At 36.2% G+C, this 21,183-nt stretch overlaps 1 protein-coding gene across 3 annotated transcripts; it reads left to right on the plus strand.

The window, feature by feature from the left end:
• The first annotated feature begins 11,742 nt into the window (after nt 1-11,742).
• LOC18436368 (IAA-amino acid hydrolase ILR1-like 9) lies at nt 11,743-20,749 on the plus strand. Of its 3 annotated transcripts, none has more exons than XR_016040739.1 (3): nt 11,743-11,906; nt 12,912-13,038; nt 15,235-15,313. XR_016040739.1 is itself a non-coding variant. In XM_088846725.1 (3 exons), exons 1-3 carry the CDS (start codon nt 13,770-13,772, stop codon nt 20,511-20,513), a joined length of 858 nt encoding a protein of 285 aa, XP_088702851.1. In that variant the 5' UTR covers nt 13,218-13,769; the 3' UTR covers nt 20,514-20,749. The 3 variants fall into 3 exon arrangements, 1 of the variants encoding a protein (XP_088702851.1); XR_016040740.1 differs by lacking the exon at nt 11,743-11,906 and adding an exon at nt 11,926-12,011; XM_088846725.1 differs by lacking the exons at nt 11,743-11,906; nt 12,912-13,038 and adding exons at nt 13,218-14,138; nt 20,151-20,749 and having other exon boundaries at nt 15,235-15,360.
• Nucleotides 20,750-21,183: the final 434 nt, after the last annotated feature.

A 21,183-nucleotide genomic window follows, 5' to 3' on the forward strand; every position in this document is an offset into this window, starting at 1 on the left:
TTGGACTCGAGTCCAACCCGTTGGGTCCAAATGTTGGACCTATACTCGGACCCATTCGGGTATATCGAAATGGTCAATTCCAAAGAAAAGTAATAAAGGGTTTTTCAAATCAGAATAATTTTTCGTCTTCTTTAAGTTTAAGTGTTTTCAACTCCTAATCTTCTTGATTCCCATCTCTATATGCAGTATTATATTTCTGATCCCGGTATACAAACTTATTGTTATAACATCTTTATTTGAGGTTGAATTGATCATTTATTTTTTCTTTTCGATTCACTCCTTCTCTTTTATCTATTTTGTTTGGATCTCTCTGTTATTCCAAACAAAAAAAGGAAGGGCCTTCTTTGGTTGATCTCTCTTTTTCCTGTTCAGTCCTATTTGTTTCGGAAGTTCTTTACCCAGCAGGTCTAGGTCACTGCCACCCCTAACTACCGGTGAGAATAAGTCCGTAGAAGGATTTAGTTCAATTTGCAAGATGAAGAGCCGTAGACTCTGAAATGTTTTTTCTTTTGGTTCTTTTTGATACATGATCATCCAAGTGAAAAATGATGTGCATGGTTTGTGGCGCTGCATTTAATACGTGTTCAGTCATTGCTCTACTGAATACCTTTTTATATTCAGTTGCCCCTTTGAAAAAGTCTCTATTTATGTTTTGTTTTTGGTATCGATCGAGTTTTTTTTTTTTATTAATTTGGGCTATATTTGACAATATAGAATGCGAGTATTGATATCTCTAAAAATCTGAACAAAGCGATTGCTATCTATGAATTATAAAGCATCTTTATATGTGTTTTTCAGTGCATGTTTGGCTCTCTTGGACTACTGATAGCTCCAGAAAGAATAATGATCAAACTATGTCACAAAAAAGCAGGAGAAAGGGTCAGTCGAGATTGGAACCGTGTCTATTTTTAATTACGGTGAGCTAATTCTCATCTACTTCTGCCCTAATGCCTGCCCCCATCTCTGTCTTCACAGATTATCAAGCCTATAGCTCCATTCATTTATGGACATGAATCCTATGAAGGTTTTGAATTCTTTTTCACTACGTTTACAACAAAGAATCCAACCCACCTTCAAGAATTTGGGCAAAGATAATAAACTATACATCCAAATGTCTTAACGGAACATGTGATTCACAGTTGAATCAAATTCTTCTCCATGTCTTTTAAGGTTTCAGAAACCCAAAGTCTACCACACGCCGTACTTCTGGAAGCTCCAATTTCACTGAGCTGCTAGGCATCTTAATGGAATTTCATGACCAAAGCTTCACCAAGAATGTAAAGTTTCGGAAACAACAAATAAAAAACCTTGATTTAATTTGATGATAGCAGATTGACTTCGGCGACAAAGTCTCTGCAACCCTAATTTCACCATAGAGGAATGGTGTGAGGAGATATTTGGTTTTTCTCACTCCATCTCTGGAGAAGATTAGTTAGAGACAATTGCCGAAAATTCAAGTCGGACTAGAATGTTTGGGGATTCAATATGAGTGGTTTATTTGGATGTATCTCAATAGGATATGAGCCTCCCAAACAAGTCCGCGGACTTTTGGAATTAAAATCATATTAGATTCTATAATATCCTGAGATATCTAAACATTTGATTGCTATCAAACTGAGGAAAGAAGTTTATATAAGTTCCAACTTTATATGATAGAATAAGGTATATTTCTAATGCAAAGTGTTACCAAAGTTGGAAAACCTTTCAATTGATATTTTGACCTCGATATGTATAGATATAAAGAAAGAGAGTTTCAAGTCTTAAAAATAGTACATCTTATAATAAGTTGTCTAGACTCTTTGTTTTCTAGATTTTCAAGTATTTATAGATATGTTTGATCTGTACTATTTTTGAAATTTTAGAATTTCTAATTAGGGCAAGCTTTCTATGCTTTCCCTACAGCATAGAAGTTCTATCCTCCCCTTTATCCAATCGTCCATTCTGATTGGACGGCTAAGATTGCTCCAATCACAATATCACGTCTCTACACTATTTTATTTTTAATTTTTTTCTATAAACTATTTTGACTCCAAATTTTGGGCGTCCATTCCTCTATTAAACTCGCACTAGCGAAAAATATAAAAAAATTATTTTCAATAAAATAAAATGACCAAAATACCTCTGAAAGTTTTAAAGGGTATTTTGGTTATTATATTTTATTGAAAAATTATTTTTAATATTTTTTTTATAGGTGCACCCCAATGAGAAGACGGCACAAACCAAATTTCATATTCATATAATTTGTATAAAAAAACGAAAAATAAAATACTTTGAGACGACGGATCTAAGATCAAACGGTGAGTGGCTTTCTTGATCAAAATTGGACGACTGGATGGTAGGGGGAGGATAGAACTTCTATGCTATAAGTGAAGCATAAAAACCTTTCCCTTCTAATTATGGTTGAAAATAGATTTTTAAGCATAATAAGGTTTACAACACCGGAATTAGATCTTTCGGAAAAATTTATAGGCGCAGTGTATTGGTGCAGTATTAGGTAGGCACTCATATAAACGTCACCCTTTTACAAAATGCCAATCAATTTATTTTTTAATCTTCATTTGCCTTTTTGATTTTACTTGATTGCCTATTCGCCTGACCCTATTGCTGATCTAAATTCGATATCCGCCAACATCGTATTGTTGTTCGAACCATGTTGTCTTTATCTATGGAGCCATCCATCAAACTGGGAAAATTTATGCTTTTCGTGGGAAGGCCAACCTACCCGACCTTGGGGGCTTGTCTGCCTGTTTGGACCTGCAGGTCACCATACTCGAGCCTTACTTTGCGTTTATGGATGGTTGTATGTGTTTGGTGGGTGAAAATGTTGTAAAATCGGGATAATTCAATCACCCATTTTGAGCAAATCGAGATATCTCTCAAATCCCATTAGATGTGGTGAGCACTCCACCACAATGATTTCAACACTCAAACAATATGTCCAAGATGCAATAACAAGTACAATATAATTGAGAAAAATATAAGAACAATAAAACAAGTAATATGAAAAATCTTAAAAGCACAACACAAATGAAAATAGAGAGGGACGCACACATATACGTAGTTCACCCAAGATGAACAATGTCCAAGAGCAAGACGACAAAGGTGTATTTACTATCAAGTGGAAAACTTACAAGATTGGGGTTATACAGAGTTACCTCATATAAACTCAATGAATGCTCAAACAAAAAACTTCATACCATAAAACCACTTACAGTCGACTCATTTATTCGATTCACTGATGCAGCGAAGAAATACCGACAAAATGGCCCAAGGTGAGCTCCAAATAGTGGTGCTAGGGTTTTGTTGCAAAACCCTAATTTTCCATCCCCCAATACTCTCTACAAGCTCCCTTCCCTCTACAAAAGAGTTCACCCTTTTTTTTTTGCCACGTTTCTCCCTCTAGAAAAACCTTTTATGAGCCTCCACTAAAAAGGCTTCCTTTTAGTGACAAAAATACCCCTCATCATAGTGAGAAATACAACATGGGGTGGTGATTTGGCATCACCTCCCAACAATATCCACCTTGATGTGAAATCACACTCTTGCTTTCCTTTCTTTCTTAAAACCTAGAGAGGTTAGACTCCTTTCTAACTTATTTATTTGGATGGGCTTTGTAAGCATATCCGCAAGGTTGTCTCCGGTCTTGATCTTGATCAATCAAACTCTTCCATCTTCAACAACTTGACGGATATAATAATATTGGAACAATATGTGCCTTGACCTCTTGTGGTGAACCAGGTTTTTGGCCAAATGGATAACACTCATATTGTCACAAAATAGCTCTATGGGCTTACATACAATGCCCATTTTACCCATCAATCCTTGAAGCTACACAACTTCTTTTGATGCCCCTGTTGCTGCCATGTACTCGACTTCGGTAGTTGACAATGCTACCGTGTCTTGGAACCATAACATCGAACTTACCGGTCCATTTGCAAACGGAAAAACTAATGCGGTCGTTGACCTATCTCTATCAAGATTACCGGCAAAATTTGAATCCATAAGACCTTGCATTGGAATTAAGCACTTGTTAAATGTGATTGCATAATTAGTTGTACCTCTCAAGTACCGAAGCACCCATTTTGTTGCTTCCCAATGAACCTTTTCGGGGTTTGCCATAAACCGACTTAGAACTCCAACCGCATGCGCGATATCTGGTCTTGTGCATACCATAACAAACATTAAACTTCCAATCACATTGACATAAGGAACCTTAACCATGCTTTTTCTTTCTTCTTTCGTCTTCAGACTTTGCATTGAAGACAATTTGAAGTGAGGTGCTAAGGGTGTCTTCATCGGCTTTGCATCTTCATGCCAAACTTTTCAAGCACCATTTCTATGTAACCCTTTTAAGATAATGACGAAATTTCATTTTGTCTATCCCTTTTAATTCCAATCCCAAGGATTTGCCTTGCCTGCCCGAGATCTTTCATCTCAAATCTTTTGCTCAAAGAAGTCTTGAGCTCATCAATTTTTTCCTTATCTTTGCACACCAAAAACATGTCATCCACATATAAGACTAAAATCAAGTATGTACCATCATCAAAGTACTTTAAATAGATGTAATGGTCATACTTACTTCTTGTGTACTCAAGGCTCAACATGAACATATCAAATATTACATACCATTGTCTCGATGCTTGCTTGAGACCATACAAGAACTTCTTCAATTTGCATACAAGTCATTCTTTGCCCTTCTCTATGAAGCCTTCCGATTGTTGCATGTGCACTTCCTCTTCAAGTTCTTCAAGCATAAAAGCCGTCTTTACATCTATTTGCTCAAGCTCTAAATCGTGCTTAGCAACTAAACCAAGCACCAAGCGAATTGATACCAACTTGACAACCGGTGCAAAAATTTCATCAAATTCAATCCTTTCTTTTTGCGAAAAACCTTTTGCCATCAATCTTACCCTATATCTTTCAAGCTTGCCATCCAACCCCGTCTTTATCTTGAAAACCCATTTACAACTAACGGCCTTTCTACCTTTTGGTAGCTCCAACAAATCCCATGTATTGTTTCTTTGAAGGGCTAATATCTCTTCTTCCATAGCTCTTTTCTAATGCTCGGTACCGTTGTTATCAATGGTTTCTTGGAATGATGTTGGCTATGTTGGTGGTATAAGACCGAAATGCAATCTTTTAAAAAATTTCCATTGCATAAAAACTCAATGGTTTAAATGCATGAATATCTCAATACAAAACCATAATACATATATTCCAGTCTACAAACATGATTTATTTACATTTGAATAATAAAATTCAACCCTAATAGGTCCCTTATAAATTCCTTACTAAAAAATTCACTTAAGATGAATACAACATTCAAATATTCACATTGTATATCTCTACAACATATTGCATGACTTGCACTCGCAATTCATCATTATATCAAAATTATATGATAATTCCATCTTCATTCTTCATTCTCATCATATATCATAATATCTCATACAAATCATACACTTGATCATAATAATTCAATAAGATTTCAATTCGCATAAACAATAATGCGTAGCATTAATCATACCGCAAGATTAAAAAATAATTTCAATATTCACACAACATACTCAATTTAACTAATCATGATACCATTTAATAACTGTAAATGCATCAAATTAACATGCAAACATACATGGGGAAACCCCTTGTGCTCGACCCACGAAAGGGCCTGTTGAGGACTTAATTTTGTCTTATTGTCTAAGACATGGGTGATAATAATAACTCAAAGAGATCAATCCAATGGGAAGAAAATGATCACATTTATTTTACTTAATGGGGATCAAATCGTGAGTGAGACATGTATCAAAACAACCTTCAAAGTTTGAGAGAGATACTACACAAAATAAGGAAGTTATGGTGAAACTACACCATGTAGTCCATAAGGGACCACATGAACTTTTCAACATTAAAAAGGAAACTCACCGGACTATGTCTTATGCATATAATGAAATAAACCTCTCATCAGTTGTATATTCTCAGTAAAAATTCTAGAAAAATAAGATTAAGAAATCAAGTTGAAACTACTCAAGATCATGGAGTAAGCAAGCTAATCTACACATACTATGTGTATGGACCACACTATTGCTTTGGGACTCTTCAAATATCAAGTTTACATGGCCAAAAATGAAGAAAGCTACTGTAAATTAAGAATTACAACAAGCTTTGATAATGGAAATATGGTAGGAATTAAAAATATGAGAATAAAAATCAATACCTTAATGAAGCAATAGTATGGGCTCGATCATATAAATGATGGACTACTCCATGGAAGTGTTCAAATGAAAGCTCAAGGAAGAAGATAGTCTCATGGGTGACCACCTTTTTGTCAAGGGCTCTCTCTCTTTTTGAAGTGAATACTCAAGTTAGGGTTATAATTGATTCCATAAGTTACTTTTATACTTAGATCATAAAGATGGATTTGATCTTGATCCTTGATACCTTAGATCAATGGCACATGAGAGGCTTTTATCCAAGCCATTCATTCATATCTTATCACCAAGATCAATGGATGAGCTTTTGACACATTTGACTCCTTAAAACCTAAGTTTATAGTCATTTTACCTTGACGCCCTTAGCTCCATGTTTTATTTTCCATTAAGTCCAAATTCATGTTTACACTTATGCCTATGGTTTTTGAATAATTTGTGAGAGTTAATAAAATAGAAAGGCATGGACATAAAGGTAATATAGGACATCCATACATATGAATAAAATATCTTATGATATTACCAATAAGATTTTAACAATACTAAAGTTTCATATGGGTCAAGCCCATAACGTAGTGCCACATACTTACATGTTACAAAATCATATGTGGATAATAATATGAATTAAATTAATTCTCGAAATTCCATGACTTCACACATGCAAAAAATGGCACATATGAGCAAAAAAAATATGTGACTTAAATCAAGCATAAGTCATAACAATATATAACACTTTAAATAACAAGATAGCATGTTATAACATAATACCAACAAAAGAATTAATGATAAATAGGTCCCCACATAGATATGACATCAACATGATATCATCTATGAGTGGGAAGGTGGGGGTGCCATGTGGCATCCCTATGGCCACTTGGGATCCATATGGCATCTTCATAGGATGTTTTTGTTTGGTATTTATGTCAAACAAATTTAAAAATCATATTTTATTGTTTTAAAAAAAACTGAAAAAATCTCCAAAAATTTCAAAAATTCTCTAAATAATTTTTCAATATTATTATATAATTTTTCATCAATATAAAATATTTTCTCATCAATTTTAGATTAATAAGGGCCAAAGGTAAACGAGATATCTAGACTTATAACACTAGTCGGAGTCTTCCATTGGGCTAACCTGAATGACGTTCCACTGGTGTCTCAAGCCGACCCAATAGACCTATGCTCCATAGTCTAAGACAGAGACACATAATTGGTCTCATCAAAGTTACTGAGCCGAAGCTTCCCGTCACCAGGGTTCAATAGTGCACCCCTGTGGGCAATGTTCCTACTCAAATACATGGGTCCTCTCAAAGCACATGTCCACTAGCTCTTCTAATTCGGATAATACTATAGAAGAGTGACTTCCTCATACGATTGTAGGTGCACATGCCATGGAACGGTCTCGTGTCAGGATACGGGCTCATGTCCCATGAGCCGACCATTCCATACAGGGTGAATAATCTTTTAAATACTCGGGTTCTATTATTCTCGATTGGCTTCTCCAAGCCTTGGCTTATCACATCAACTATGAGGCATTGTAATCAATATAGGCATGACTAGGAGGTGACCATCACACCTCCCTGAGAGTTCACACTCTCAAAACGTATACTCTCAATGCCTCAAATACTCGGGGTATATGAATTTGGGCCCTAGTACGCCAAACACCCAGATTCAGTCTCTCTCTAACTTCCACTGAGTGTAAGACTATTGGCTTTAAAGCCTTGAAAGGCCACATAGCCAACAAGTTATTCATTTTTGTTTATCAAAGGATGTAAAGTATTTGGATCCACATAATCTTTGTGCCACCCGGGTGCACGAGTTTCTCTAGTAGAGCGCCTATGTGCCAAAGGCACAACTTCATCATGATAGCCATGTGGTTCTTCGTCTTGACTTCCTAGTTCTTCATGCTCTTCACTATGATCAATGGGTATTTTCTCATAAGGCATAATTGTACTTGGTGGAAGTGTTTCGGGGTTGCCTTGAAATTCTTGGCTCTCTTGTTGCACTTCTTGACCATTGTCTTTTATTATCGTCTCTTTTGCCAATACCTTGGATTCATCAAAATGCACATCACAAATAGTAATTATTTTTTGAGTACTTGGATCTCATAACCAGTACCCCTTCACACCCTTGCTATAACTCACAAAGATACACTTCTTTGACCTTGGATCCATTTTGTTCCTTTGGCAATTTGGAATAGGTGCATATGCATGTCAACCAAATATTTTTAAATCGGAATAGTCACTCGGAGTTCCATACCATACCTCATTAGGAGTTTTGCTTCCCAATTGAGATCAAAGGTGATCGGTTGATAAGATAATAAGCCATTGATATGGCTTCTGCCCATAATTCTTGTTCTAGGCTGACATTGCTTAACATACACCTACCATGCTCCATGAAAGTGCGATTCATCTTCTCGGTAGAGGATTGTAGGCATTTATGTAATGCCTAGTAATTCCCTCGGCCTTGCAAATATTTTTCAACTCCTTTGATACAAATTCTCCACTATTATCGGTACGAAAAACTTTGATATGATGTCCCGTAGATTTTTCAACTTCGGCTTTAAAATTCTTGAATGCACAAAACACATCACTTTTGGATTTCAACATTTTGATCCATATTTTTTTTGAAAAGTCATCGACAAATGAAACAAAATATAATGCACCTCCATAAGATGTAGTTGGTGAAGGGTCCCATACACCCGAGTGAATGTAATCAAGTTTGCACTTACTTGTATGGTTCTCGACCTTGAAAGGTTATTTATGTTGTTTCCCATAGACACAATGCTCACAAAATTTGGATCTATAAATTTTAAGTGTAGGAATAAAATTCTTTTTTATAAAGACCTCCATACCCTTATCACTCATATGCTTCAATCTTCTATGTCATAGGCGAAATGAAACTTCTTCACCTTCAACCACAGAATTCATTCATCATTTATTATTGTACTTCACAGTAACTTGTACAAGCTTCCACTTTCATCACAATTAGAGCCCCTTTTGATACTTTGATTACTCCACATTAACCGGTGAACTTATAACCTTCCGAATCTAGAGAAGAGAGAGAAATCAAGTTTTTTTTTGTTCCTGCACATGCCTAACATCCGTAATTGCCTGAATAGTCTCATCAAATGTCCTTAGGTGAACCAAACCCATTCCAACCACCTTGCTAGTGGAAATATTTCCCATCGATACCGATCCTCCTTCACATGACTCATATCAGTCAAACCATAATCTATGGGGGCACATGTGATCTGTAACTCTACTATCAAGTATCCAATTTTGATAAAATATTGAATTATATTCCACCATCAATACTTCATTTTCAATGAACCAGAATGTAGACTCTTCAATTTGATTTATTTCATTCTTGGATTCACTTGGCTTTTCACCTCCCGCATTAGGAGCTTTGGAAGAATTCATTCCATTTCTTTTAAAACAATTATTATTTATATGACCAAGCTTTCCACAATTCCAACACATATTTTTGTTATTGGGCCATTTAGATTTTGATTGAAATCTTGAATTACTTCTTGAATGATTCCTCGATGAATCACCCCGTTCATTTGATCGACTTCTTGCCACAAGAGCTTCCATATTCGATTCTACCGAACGTTTGAAAGATGCTTTCTTTCGAAATTCATCAGCAAGTAGGGCACTACACACCGAACTCAAATCAAGAGAATCATCTTTACTACAACTCAATGTCGTAACAAGGTTACCATAGGATTCCGACAATTAACAAAGTAAGGTGACCGCCTTATGTTCATCGTCCATTCTCACACCAATACTCTCAAGTTGACAAATGAGGTTATTAAACTCATTCAAGTGCTGTGACACATTTGCACGTTTTTTCATTTTCAAGGTATACAATTTTCTCTTTAAGAAAATTCGGTTTGTGAGAGATTTTGTTTGATACAGACTTCTAAATTTTTCCCACAAAATCTTTTGTCGTTTTTTCACCAACAATATTAAACAAAATCCATTTCACTAAACACAAGCGAATTGTGGCCAGTGCCTTCATATCGAGTTCGTCCCAATCATCATTGGTCATATTTACCGGCTTCTTATCATTTCTAAGTAATACTTTGTGTTGCCCTTGATGTACCAATAAATCTTATATTTTTAATTTCAAAATTTCAAATTTATCTTTCCCATTAAACTTCTCCACCTCAAACTTGTATGATGCCATTTTCTCAAAAATACTACATGAATTCCTTGAGCTTTAATACCACTTGTTGTAAAATAGGGATAACCCAATCACCCATTTTGAGCAAAACGGGATATCTCAAATCTCACTAAATGTGGCAAGCACTCCACTACAATGATTTCAACACTCAAATAATATGCCCAAGATGCAGTAACAAATGCAATATAATTGGAAAAAAAATAAGAACAATAAAACAAACAATATGGGAAATCTTCAAAGCACAACACAAATGAAAATAGAGAGGGACACGTGCATATACGTGGTTCACCCAAAATGGTCTACGTCCACGGACAAGATGGCAAAGGTATATTCACTATCGAGAGGAAAACTTACAAGATTGGGGTTATATAGAGTTACCTCATACAATCTCAATGAATGCTCAAAGAAGAAACTTCCTACCATAAAACTACCTATAGTCGACTCTTTTTTTTGATTCACAGATGCCGCGAAGAACTGCCGACAAAATGGCCGAAGATGAGCCCTAAATGGTGGTGCTAGGGTTTTGTTGTAAAACTCCCAATCTTCTCTACAAGCTCCCTTTCCTCTACAAAAGAGTTCACCCTTTTTTTTTTTTCCATGTTTCTCTCTCTAGAAAAACCTTTTATGAGCCTCCACAAAAAGGCTTCCTTTTAGTAACAAAAATACGCCTCACCATAGTGAGAAATACCACATGGGGTGGTGATTTGGCATCACCTTTCAACATAAAATAGGGGCAAAAACAAATATAATTTCAAATTAAGAAATTCAAAGTTTGATCTATTTTTATTTTTTGGTACATAGGAGCGCTATCTCAAAATAATATTTGCCCCCTCCGATATTGTATTTGGTGTACATAAGAAGGACAATTCGTTCTTAGGATACAAAAAAACAAAGATGTTTCTTTTGATATTCCAAAGCTTTATGCACCCGAGGTTGGAACCCACACAATAGACACCATAGTCTTGATGTTTTAGAGAGAGAAAGTGAGAAAAATGAGTAGAGAGATAAAGAGGAATTAGCCTACTAGTTTTGCTCCTTGTCATTGCAGAGAAAGGTGTGTTGTTGAGAGGCTCAAAAGTGTGTTTAAGTGTCAAGCTAGTATTGGTAGGAGGGGCCTTATTATAAGGGTTACAAGGAAGTAGCACACTTGTTGTGGTGTTGAGAGGCTCAAAAGTGTGTTTAAGTGTCAAGCAAGTATGGGTAGGAGGCCCCTTATTATAGGGCTACAAGAAAGTAGCACACTTATTGTGGTATTGTGGTGGTGGTTACAAGCACCACCCAAGTATTTTTCAAACCAAAATACCAAAAGCATGGGATTTATGAGTGAAGATAAGCAAGTCTTAAGAGTTGTTCTTTAAGGAGTGACTTCCGTAGAGAATTGTGTGTGGGTGAAACTGCCAATAGGATGGTTCAAGCTAAATTTCGATGGCAGTGTTCGAGGAGACTTGTTGATTTCTAGCTATGGGGGTCTGTTGAGAGATCACAGTGGAGGGACATTATGGTCCTACCATGGTAGGATGCATGAGTGTGAAATCAATGAGGCTGAGCTTTGGGCTTTGAAGATGGGGGTTTTAAGATCAATGTTTTATAAAACACTAGGTGGGCCTAGGCGATTGGGTAGGTCCAGGCTACCCAGCACCTAGGCGAGCGTCCAGAACATGGGCGGCCCAGTAGAAAGAAAAATATTTTTATAGTCTAACAATATAAGTATAACTGTATAACACATAAGAGTTAAGGACTTAGGACACATCAACTATACAGTACACAAGATGTTTCTTGAGCCGATTTATGTCCATTTTGTATGCTTTTCACAAAACTTGCGTCTTATGCAAGTTTTATCTAAAGGATTTCAATTGGAGCCATATTTCCAACTCAGATCACCATTTTGATTAGATCAAACGTCTCATAATAATACACGCAATCAAAATTTTTTTTTCACTAACTTTGATTGCTAGATCTCCAAACTTTCACCTCTAAGATGTTTTTCATAACTCAAAATATTCTAAAAAACCCTATAGTAGATTTACAAGACATCCAAAACTTAATCTAATATCAATGTGTGATGCTTAGTTTAATTTCTCGTAACTTTGAGAAATCTTTCGATCTTATGAAAATCACCAAAATTTAGTTCTTTTGGGTTTTTTCCCCCTTCTAAAATAGGCTTTAATGGGGTTTATATTTCAAATAAAGCTAAAACCCACGATTTTTCCCTATTTACGTTAAAAGAAAAACAAAGACCAAAAAATGCGTTCCATGATGGGCATTTTCGCCCCTGTGGGCGGTGCCCAGGGCTGGGTGTTGGGTACCTGCCTAGAAGGGTTCCCTAGAGCCTAGGTGGGCTCCTAGGGATAGCTTGCCTAATTTAGCCACCTAAGCCTAGGCGATACACCCAGGCTTTCTACACCGCCTAAGCATTGAGCAGTCTGCTTTTTAAAACAATATATGAGATTATCTCCCACTTTTCATAAGGTGATTATTGGGGAAGATTCTTCTAATGCAATCAAATGGTGTTTGCAGCTGGACTCACACCTTGGAGGCTGAATTCCATTATGGATGAGATTCTCCTGTTGTTGATTGGTTGAGAAGACATTTGTTAAGATTTCAACTTAGATGCTGATCTTCTTGCTAAGTTTGCCACCTCCTCGTAGTGCTTTTCTCCCTTTTTGTCTTCTTGTCTTTTTTTCCAATTCTTTTTCTCTCCTTCTGTTTATTTTTTCTTTAATCCTTATACTTCCCTTTATCATCTCAATGAAAAGATCGTAATTTTTTTTTTTTTTAAAAAAAAAACACAAGATAAGCAATGCTTAAGGGTCAATGTGATGTAATAATATTCAAGATTTTATTGATAGTTGCAACAAAAACGGGCAAAACCTTTGCTATTGATGGTTTTTAGCCGACAAGTTGGTCACATTTATTTTAAACGGCGTTCATGATGTCACTTATTCATGAACAACACCAAGGGTGCCGTTTGGTTTAACTGGAATATCCAAGTTAGAGAGGTTTTGGCGGAATAAAGCCATTCTTGAATTTTCTTTTTGAAAGTATCTTGCCGGACCACCAAATCCGGCCAAAACCAAATTCAGGCAGTGCGTGATTCGAGTTTGACCAGCCTGAGTTTGTGAGCAATGGGGGTGCTCCATCCACCTCGTTGGCGGTCATTTTGAAGACGTAATTGTGCACGATTTAAAAATTGAATGCAATGTGTCACGTTCAAAAGATAAAACTAAAATGGAGACGGAGATGGAGATGAAACCTTAAAAAAAAAAAAAAAAAAATACAATTCTGAGAAAATTAATGGAGAGAAACACACATGGTTTGATATCTGATGTCTGAGAGAGACTGAACACGAGAGAGTGAGAGTGTGTTGATTGGTCTATGGAGTTCCTAAACGCACCCCTGTTCTTGTTTCTCTGGTTCCTTCTCTCTTCTTCCTACCCGTTATGCTCTGCAACTCCCCACCTTTCAGTTTCTAATGAAGCAGCCATTGATTACCAGGGATTCCTGAATTGGGCTAGAGAACACGAGTTGTTTGAATGGATTAAGAGGATAAGGAGACATATACATATGAACCCTGAGCTTGCCTTCAATAAGTACGAAACCAGTAAATTTATCAGAGAAGAGCTTGATGATATGGGAATCGAATATTCGTGGCCTTATGCTAAGACAGGGATAGTTGCCACTATTGGGTCAGGGGGGCGTCCCAGTTTAGCACTTAGAGCTGACATGGATGCTCTTCCTATCCAGGTGCCCTCTTTCTCGTATACATCATAACACACTCTTGTGTATGAATGAAATAGTAAGAGAGAGAGAGAGCAATCCTCTGAGCGAAGTGCTCTCCATCACTTTCTGGACAAGAAATACTTTATATGAATAATAAACTGAATTTTTGAAGGATTTATGTTGTAAAACTATTTGTTTCGGGCTTTTTACCCATCGTTTTACAAAAAGAAAAATGAATTTGTGGGGTTTGTATGTATAACTTGACGTTGTGCTGTGATTTTGTTGTGGTAAGTGATAGTAAAACTAGAATGGCTTTTTTTATTATCAAATTATTAAATCCCTATGATGATTCTTCTGATTTTTTGTCGTATAGGCAAAGTAATTTGTCATTGGAAAAGCTTAGGCCATGATCTTTAGGAGGCTGATTAATTACATTTGCTATTTTTCCCTGATCTTTTAGTAAAAACAGTAAATCGTTTGTCCACTTGAGAAATTAAGATTTGGTATTTTTGGAAAAGAGAATTGTCTGTCAATTTTCCAAAATAAAGGGTAATCATTAGTGCTGACTATTCTTGAAAAGTGTTTCTGTCCAATGCTTTTTGACAAACATGGAGGCTTTGGGTTGAGTTTTCTCCACTCTAGAGAGGACTTGAGTGTAGCATTCTTTAGAATTCCTAGGTTTATAATTACAGAAGATAAAAAAAGAATCGGATTCATATCCATTGATGAAATGGTAAGTTTCCTGCCTAACCCAGCTTACCACCAAAGTTTTTAAATAAATAGATGAATAAATAAAACCCATGGCATTTTTTATCTGCTCTAATACTAACAATTAAAAGTTTACATAGTTTATGATCAAAGAGGTGGAGTTTTTTGACTTTTTAAGGTTTGGGCTTCTTTCTTTCAATTTACCAGGTTCCTATAAATTCACTGATAGCTTCCTTTGTGATTTAGTACCATATACTGTTTCTCAATAAACCAATGTAGCTGCACCCTGTTGAATAGTTATCTTTTATAACCTACTGTAATATTTAAAAACCTTTTTTCTTTTTTCCCCTTATGTTTAGGTTTTAATCATTTCTGCTGTGATTTCTGATTAGGTTTTGATTGTTATGGTCAGGAGCTGGTGGACTGGGAGTATAAGAGAAGATTGGAAGGAAAAATGCATGCATGTGGTCATGATGCTCATGTAACTATGGTTCTTGAGGCAGCTAAACTACTTCATAAGGCAAAGGATCGATTAAAGGTTAAAATCCTCTTCTTATATTTGATCTTGAACAAGTTAATCAAATCAACATTGTTTGATTACTATTTTTCAATTGCCCATACAAGACTTGGTTTTTTTGCCAAAAAAGGTTGTTAGACTAGTATCTTTTCTGTTCGATTCTTTTATGAATCCCAAAACTTAAAATTAGAAACTTACAGGTATTTCTCCTGTTGTTTCTTAATGGGATTAGGACATCATATGTCGTGTGCCTTTCGCTATAATCTTCTATAGAATACGAAGGGGTTAGTGTGCTAACCCTGTTTATGCATGATGTAATAAATGAATGGAACATCTATATCTTTCCAATACTCATGATAAGATTAGTGAACACACAGGAAACGTTATTAGGACCCTCACAAGGTTTTGAGGACGAATGGTAAACTCTTGTCACTTTCATTTCCCACATTTTGGATACGTAAAGGAGCCCATTTTTTGAATATACAAGGACACCCTTGAACAAATCATCAATGCCAAAAATAATAACTTATATACTTACATCAAAGGTATGTTAAGTAATCCTAACCCTCCCTGTCAAGCTGACATGGTGACATGGTAACATGGGAATCTTGTCTTTGTTATGAGAGGATTTCTTTCAGGGGATAGCCTTGGTCATAATCTGCCACTTAATTGGAGGTCTATATATAGTTTCATCATCACGAAGCATATCTTTTTTATAGTGGTGATCCACACCCAGATCCAGATGTTTGGTCTTCCCATGCTGTATGAGATTTTTGAGATCTTGATAACACTTTGGTTATGCCAGCAGTGCACCATCTTTGTTGGCATCTTCAGGTGAAAGCACATTTTTTATAATAGATTGGATAAGGATGTAACTTCAAGAAGCTGCAAGGGGCATATCTATACCATGTTCCAGTGCTTAATTTGTCTACACTTCTCTACTTTTTGCTGCTCCATGATACAAGATTCTTTGTAAGAATATCCAAAGGCGGCATTTGATATTCTATCATTAGGACAACATGCTAGTCGACATCAGGGAAATGTGTTAGTTTTAGGCCACCTTGTGGGACACACAAGATCAAAGTTTAGTGTTCCAGTAACATACCTCAATATTCTCTTTTCAGCCTTGACTAGTAATATTCTCTTTTCAGCCTTGAGTAGTGTTTGGAAACAACCCCCCTTCATTGACTAGTAATTTTAGATTCACTTGGGCTGGGGTTCCTAATGGTTTCAGTCCAACATGCTGAATTTCTCAAGTAATTCCATTGCATATTTTGTTGAACTAGAATCAAACCTATTTAGAATCTACGTACTTTGCCAAAGAAATGTTTTGACCTTCCAAGGTCCTTTAATCCAAAGGATGTATGCAAATTTGCTTTTAGATTCTCAATATCCAACATTTTTTTTTGGGTAAATCAGTGACTCAATATCCAACTTGTTGCTTCCAGTAATGATCTTGTCATCTATGTACAAGAGTATGCGGGTTATACCTAAGCTCCCTTTGTTGATGAAAGAGAGTTATTTGCATAATTTTAAACGAACCCCTCCATTTTGAAGACTTGTAAGAATCTGCCAAACCATACTTGGAGCTTGTTTCAATCCTTATAATGCTTTCCTAGGTTCATATATTTTGAGGGAGTTTGTTAGCAACAAAGCTACCATGTTTGACTTCGATATAAAGCACCAATTCCTTCCCGCATGACTTTTTTCCATTGCTAATCTTTAATTGATTATTTGTATGATGTTGTTTATTTTACTTTGTCCTTAAAATTCCCTGCTGATTCAAGAAATTAGCAAGGGAGGCATATTAATCCATTGAATAACGTGAGCTTGGATTTCAAGAATAGTCTAATCTCCTAGGATGGGGAGATGTGAGGAGATAATACAATGTTGTCTAAGATATTGACTACCTATGTGTCTGTTTTGATATTTAAATCAAATAGGAGTAGAACGAGGAGATCACTTTCTTGGTGCATGGCTTGCACTGGGAGAGACTGTCAAGGCGTCCAAATCAAACCTCTCAATTGGAGATGCACTTGCCTCATTACACAATGGTTGCAATCCTTGTAATCATAAGAAGTTGAAGAGGTCATGCACTTATCTTTACATGTTCTCCCCCTTGCACAGACAAATCTATACTTCGAAATCGATCATGTGAATATTATAAGAAGAGTAGTATGGGTTAGCCTCACCAAAGGTAACATAGTGAGAAGTAATCACTCAACTTTGTTGCGGGAATATAGCATCTATCAGCCTCATGGTCATGACTGTAACAACTGAGTACTCCTTCCTATTCTTTGGATAAAAATTTATTGCAAGAATCGATATGCACAAAACGCGTGCAACCAAATGCATAAATCGAGAGTAGTCAACAGTGTTTCCATAAAGTTTATAATAAGGGAGTGGTTCTTGAAAGTATTGGTGAAGGATGGTGAGTAATAAGGTAGTCTGCTGTTATGAAAGGCTCTCCCAACAAGAAAGAAGAGATATGAGCATCAAACATCATAGGTAATGCAGTCTCCACAATGTATCGATTTTTTCGTTCAACCACAATATGTCCATGAAAATTGATGCTGAATTCTATTATAATTCAGAAACTGGTGACAAAAAGTCATGTAACATATATTCTTCCCTATGGTCAGATCTAAAAACTTTAATGTGTTTCCTAAAGTAATCTCCAACCATGGGCTGAAATATTTTAAAACAATCCAAAACTTTGGACTTTTGCCGAATAAAGAAGGTCCAATTATATCTACTATAGTCATCAGTAAAAGAGACATAAAAATGATACCCATACATAGAAGCACAATGTAATGTCCCAAAACATGAGAATGTATTAAGTCAAAAGCATCATGTGTAATATTTTCATCATGCCCATCACAAAAGAAGGGCAGTTGTGCAAGCTTGCCCAATTGACAACTAGTACATGATGAAGTAAACCAAGTAGTACTAAATGAAATTGGGCCCTTATTTTCCAAGTTCTTGTACCTTCAAGCAAGGATTCCAAGTTATCGGTGGCAAAATTCCATGGAAGACTTAGTTGAGAGATTACATTGGGTGGCCATTGTAAGAGTAAAAACATGCTAATCCTCCAAAACTTAAAGCCTTTTTTCTACACCCATTGAGCAATCAGCTTCCCATATCTTGATCCTTAACAACATAAAGATTTGGAAAGAATTCGAATTTGCATTTAACGCCAGATGTAAGTCCACATACAAATATTAAATTCCTTTTAATTTTGGGAATTGCAAGAACATTCTGTATTTTCAGGAACATTCCGTATTTAAGAAGTTGATCTTGAAGCTCTTACTATGAAGGCAGTGCAAGTGGAAATATATCATTTTCTAATTTTGGAAAGTTGGCAAATACCTCTCGTAATTACGAAAGATAGGGATCAAATATTCAAAGAAAGGATAAGGATGTTGTTAGGTAAGTGAACTAACAATCAATTTGTCGCTATTGGTTACAACCTTCTATGCGATAGCTAGATCATCACAAATGGCCTTAAGAAATAGATGAAGACCCATACTTATAGTTTTGTAAGTCCATATCTGGTTGCGTTTCTCTGGCCTTTGATATTTCAGCAAATAGTTTTCTAAAGCAACCCAAATGCCTTGAGCAGTTGAGTGATCAGCGACATGTTTCATATTCTAGATTAAGTTAGAGTGCTTCATGGGTTTGGTCAATCGTCGGTTTTTCGAAGAGATACGATGGATGACAAGGCCCTAACCCCATCAAGAAATCCAACAATATCTTGGCTGTGTGTAACTCGGTAAAGCTGGTTTTGTCATAGAAAAATAGTTTGAGTTGTCCAATTGGATAGGAGGGCAGCCACATTTGATGATACTATGACAGATAACACAAAGATGGCAAGAATTCTAGCGGTTTGTACAAAAATGAATAAAGAGAAATTCTGGTTAGAGGTTTCAAGGTTTCAAATAGACAAAGAAGATATTTAGAGAGAGAAAGAATGAACTTAGAAGTGAGGGATTGTAACTTTTGAAAGCCAATCTTGGGTTTTGCATTTCTTGCCAAAATTTTACACATCAGGACTGCCAAATCTCTTCTTTTTAGGGATGACTCTTTAAAATGAAACAATTTGGGGTTATTGCTTCTTGCTCGTAGAGGATTTCAATCTTCTTGTGAACGTGTTTCAAACTTCCATAAAATGGATAGAGAAGTAGAGATTTCGATCTTCCTGGTGGATGGTTGATGATGGATTTTGGAAGGTTGATGATTCAGCTGCTCCGACTACATGGAGTTTCAATTCACCCCTTTCTCTGACACCATCTCAAGGTTTTAGGTGAGAATAGGGAACTATCGTCACTTTTATTTCGTCACCTCCTGGATACACAATGGAGCCCATTATGGGAAGGTAGAATGATAACCTTAAGCAAATCATACAAATCCAAACAATATCTCAAATGTATGTTCAGTCAAAAATAATAATCTCAAATGTATGTTTAAATATATCCAAACAGTCCCCTATAATTAAACAAGAGAGAAGGATAGTAAATTTAGACTTTTATAATGAAACGCCCAAAGATTTGATTGAAAAAGTCTTTCTGTTTTCCAGTGCAAATCTCCTCTTATTTGATGAAGTATCATATTTTTGCATTAAAAAAAGTGTCGGTCTTTTCATTACTTGGGTTTCTTGACACTTTACTTTGATCCCTTATTCGTGTAATACTAATAGATCTCCAATTTGTGTACCGAGAATTTGTCAAGTCTAAGCTTTTATTACATGTTAGTGAAACAAAAGATCCTTTTATTACATGTTAATTATAGCGATGTTTTGTGGCATTGTGAAGCTTGTTTTCAAGCCAGCTGAAGAGTGTGGTGGGACGTACCATATGATACAAGAGGGTGTTGTAGAGAACATAGAAGCCATTTTTGAGTTAAACGTTGATAATCAACTAAGAACTGGCGCATTAGCGTCAAAACCGGGCCCACTTTTGGCTGCATCCAGTCGTTTTGTTGCCATAATCCAAGGTAAAGGTGGCCATGCAGCCAAACCCCATAAAGCCATTGACCCCGTTCTTGCTGCATCCCATGCTATCCTCAGCCTACAACAGCTTGTATCTCGAGAAACTGATCCTGTTGATAGCCGTGTAATCCTCCTAACTCATTTGATTGTTTTCTCATATTTCTATTTATTTGGAGTTGCTTATTAACCATGTTGTTTGGATGTGAACAATCAGCATGTTTACATATATTAATGCCTTTTATATATTTTCGTTTCATGTGGTTTGAAGTGTTTTGAAACCATGAGCATTCTTTTAACAATCATTGATTTCCTTCTTCTATATTGACACGAGGTATTGATGATGATTGGCCACATTGTCACCCTGCATATGCAGTTCTTTTCCTTGTTAATATTCCTTTCTTGTCCCTGATTGATCTCTCATCTCTTGCTCTATATGTCGTTGTAATCTTAGGTCCTGATATTCTGGTCATCCCCAGTCATAATCCATCCCGGTCCCCTTATGATCAAGCCATTCCTTGTTCTTGTTTTGACATGCTTGATAATAACATGTGTGAGGATGTGGCTACCTATAGATACAAGTAATTTATAAGAGAACTAATAGTAGAACCATTGGCTAGCTACCACTGGCTATGGGCAATGCTCTGTTGTACAATGTTGATTATGAACATTTGCCTCAAGGATGAAGGTAATCGCCATTAAATCTCCTTTTCACAATGGTGGTGTGGTGTAGTTGGAATTAATATAACTACAATGGTATTGAGGATATGATGATGCTGTGCAGCATCTTGAGGATCATTTTCCTTTGAACATCATGTGTCATTTTGTTACTTTTGAGGACTTGCAATTGCGTAGTCTTC

Source organism: Amborella trichopoda, chromosome 9, assembly GCF_054954075.1.
Source record: "Amborella trichopoda isolate Santa Cruz 75 chromosome 9, AtrichopodaSantaCruz75HAP2 v2.0, whole genome shotgun sequence".
Lineage (NCBI taxonomy): Eukaryota > Viridiplantae > Streptophyta > Magnoliopsida > Amborellales > Amborellaceae > Amborella > Amborella trichopoda.

Excerpts from the sequence above, each read along its gene's own strand:
- LOC18436368 (XM_088846725.1), top strand. The coding sequence starts at position 13,770 with ATGGAGTTCCTAAACGCACCCCTGTTCTTGTTTCTCTGGTTCCTTCTC. Across the intron at positions 14,139-15,234 it reads TGGATGCTCTTCCTATCCAG|GAGCTGGTGGACTGGGAGTA; the intron begins GTGCCCTCTTTC and ends TGTTATGGTCAG. Across the intron at positions 15,361-20,150 it reads AGGCAAAGGATCGATTAAAG|CTTGTTTTCAAGCCAGCTGA; the intron begins GTTAAAATCCTC and ends GGCATTGTGAAG.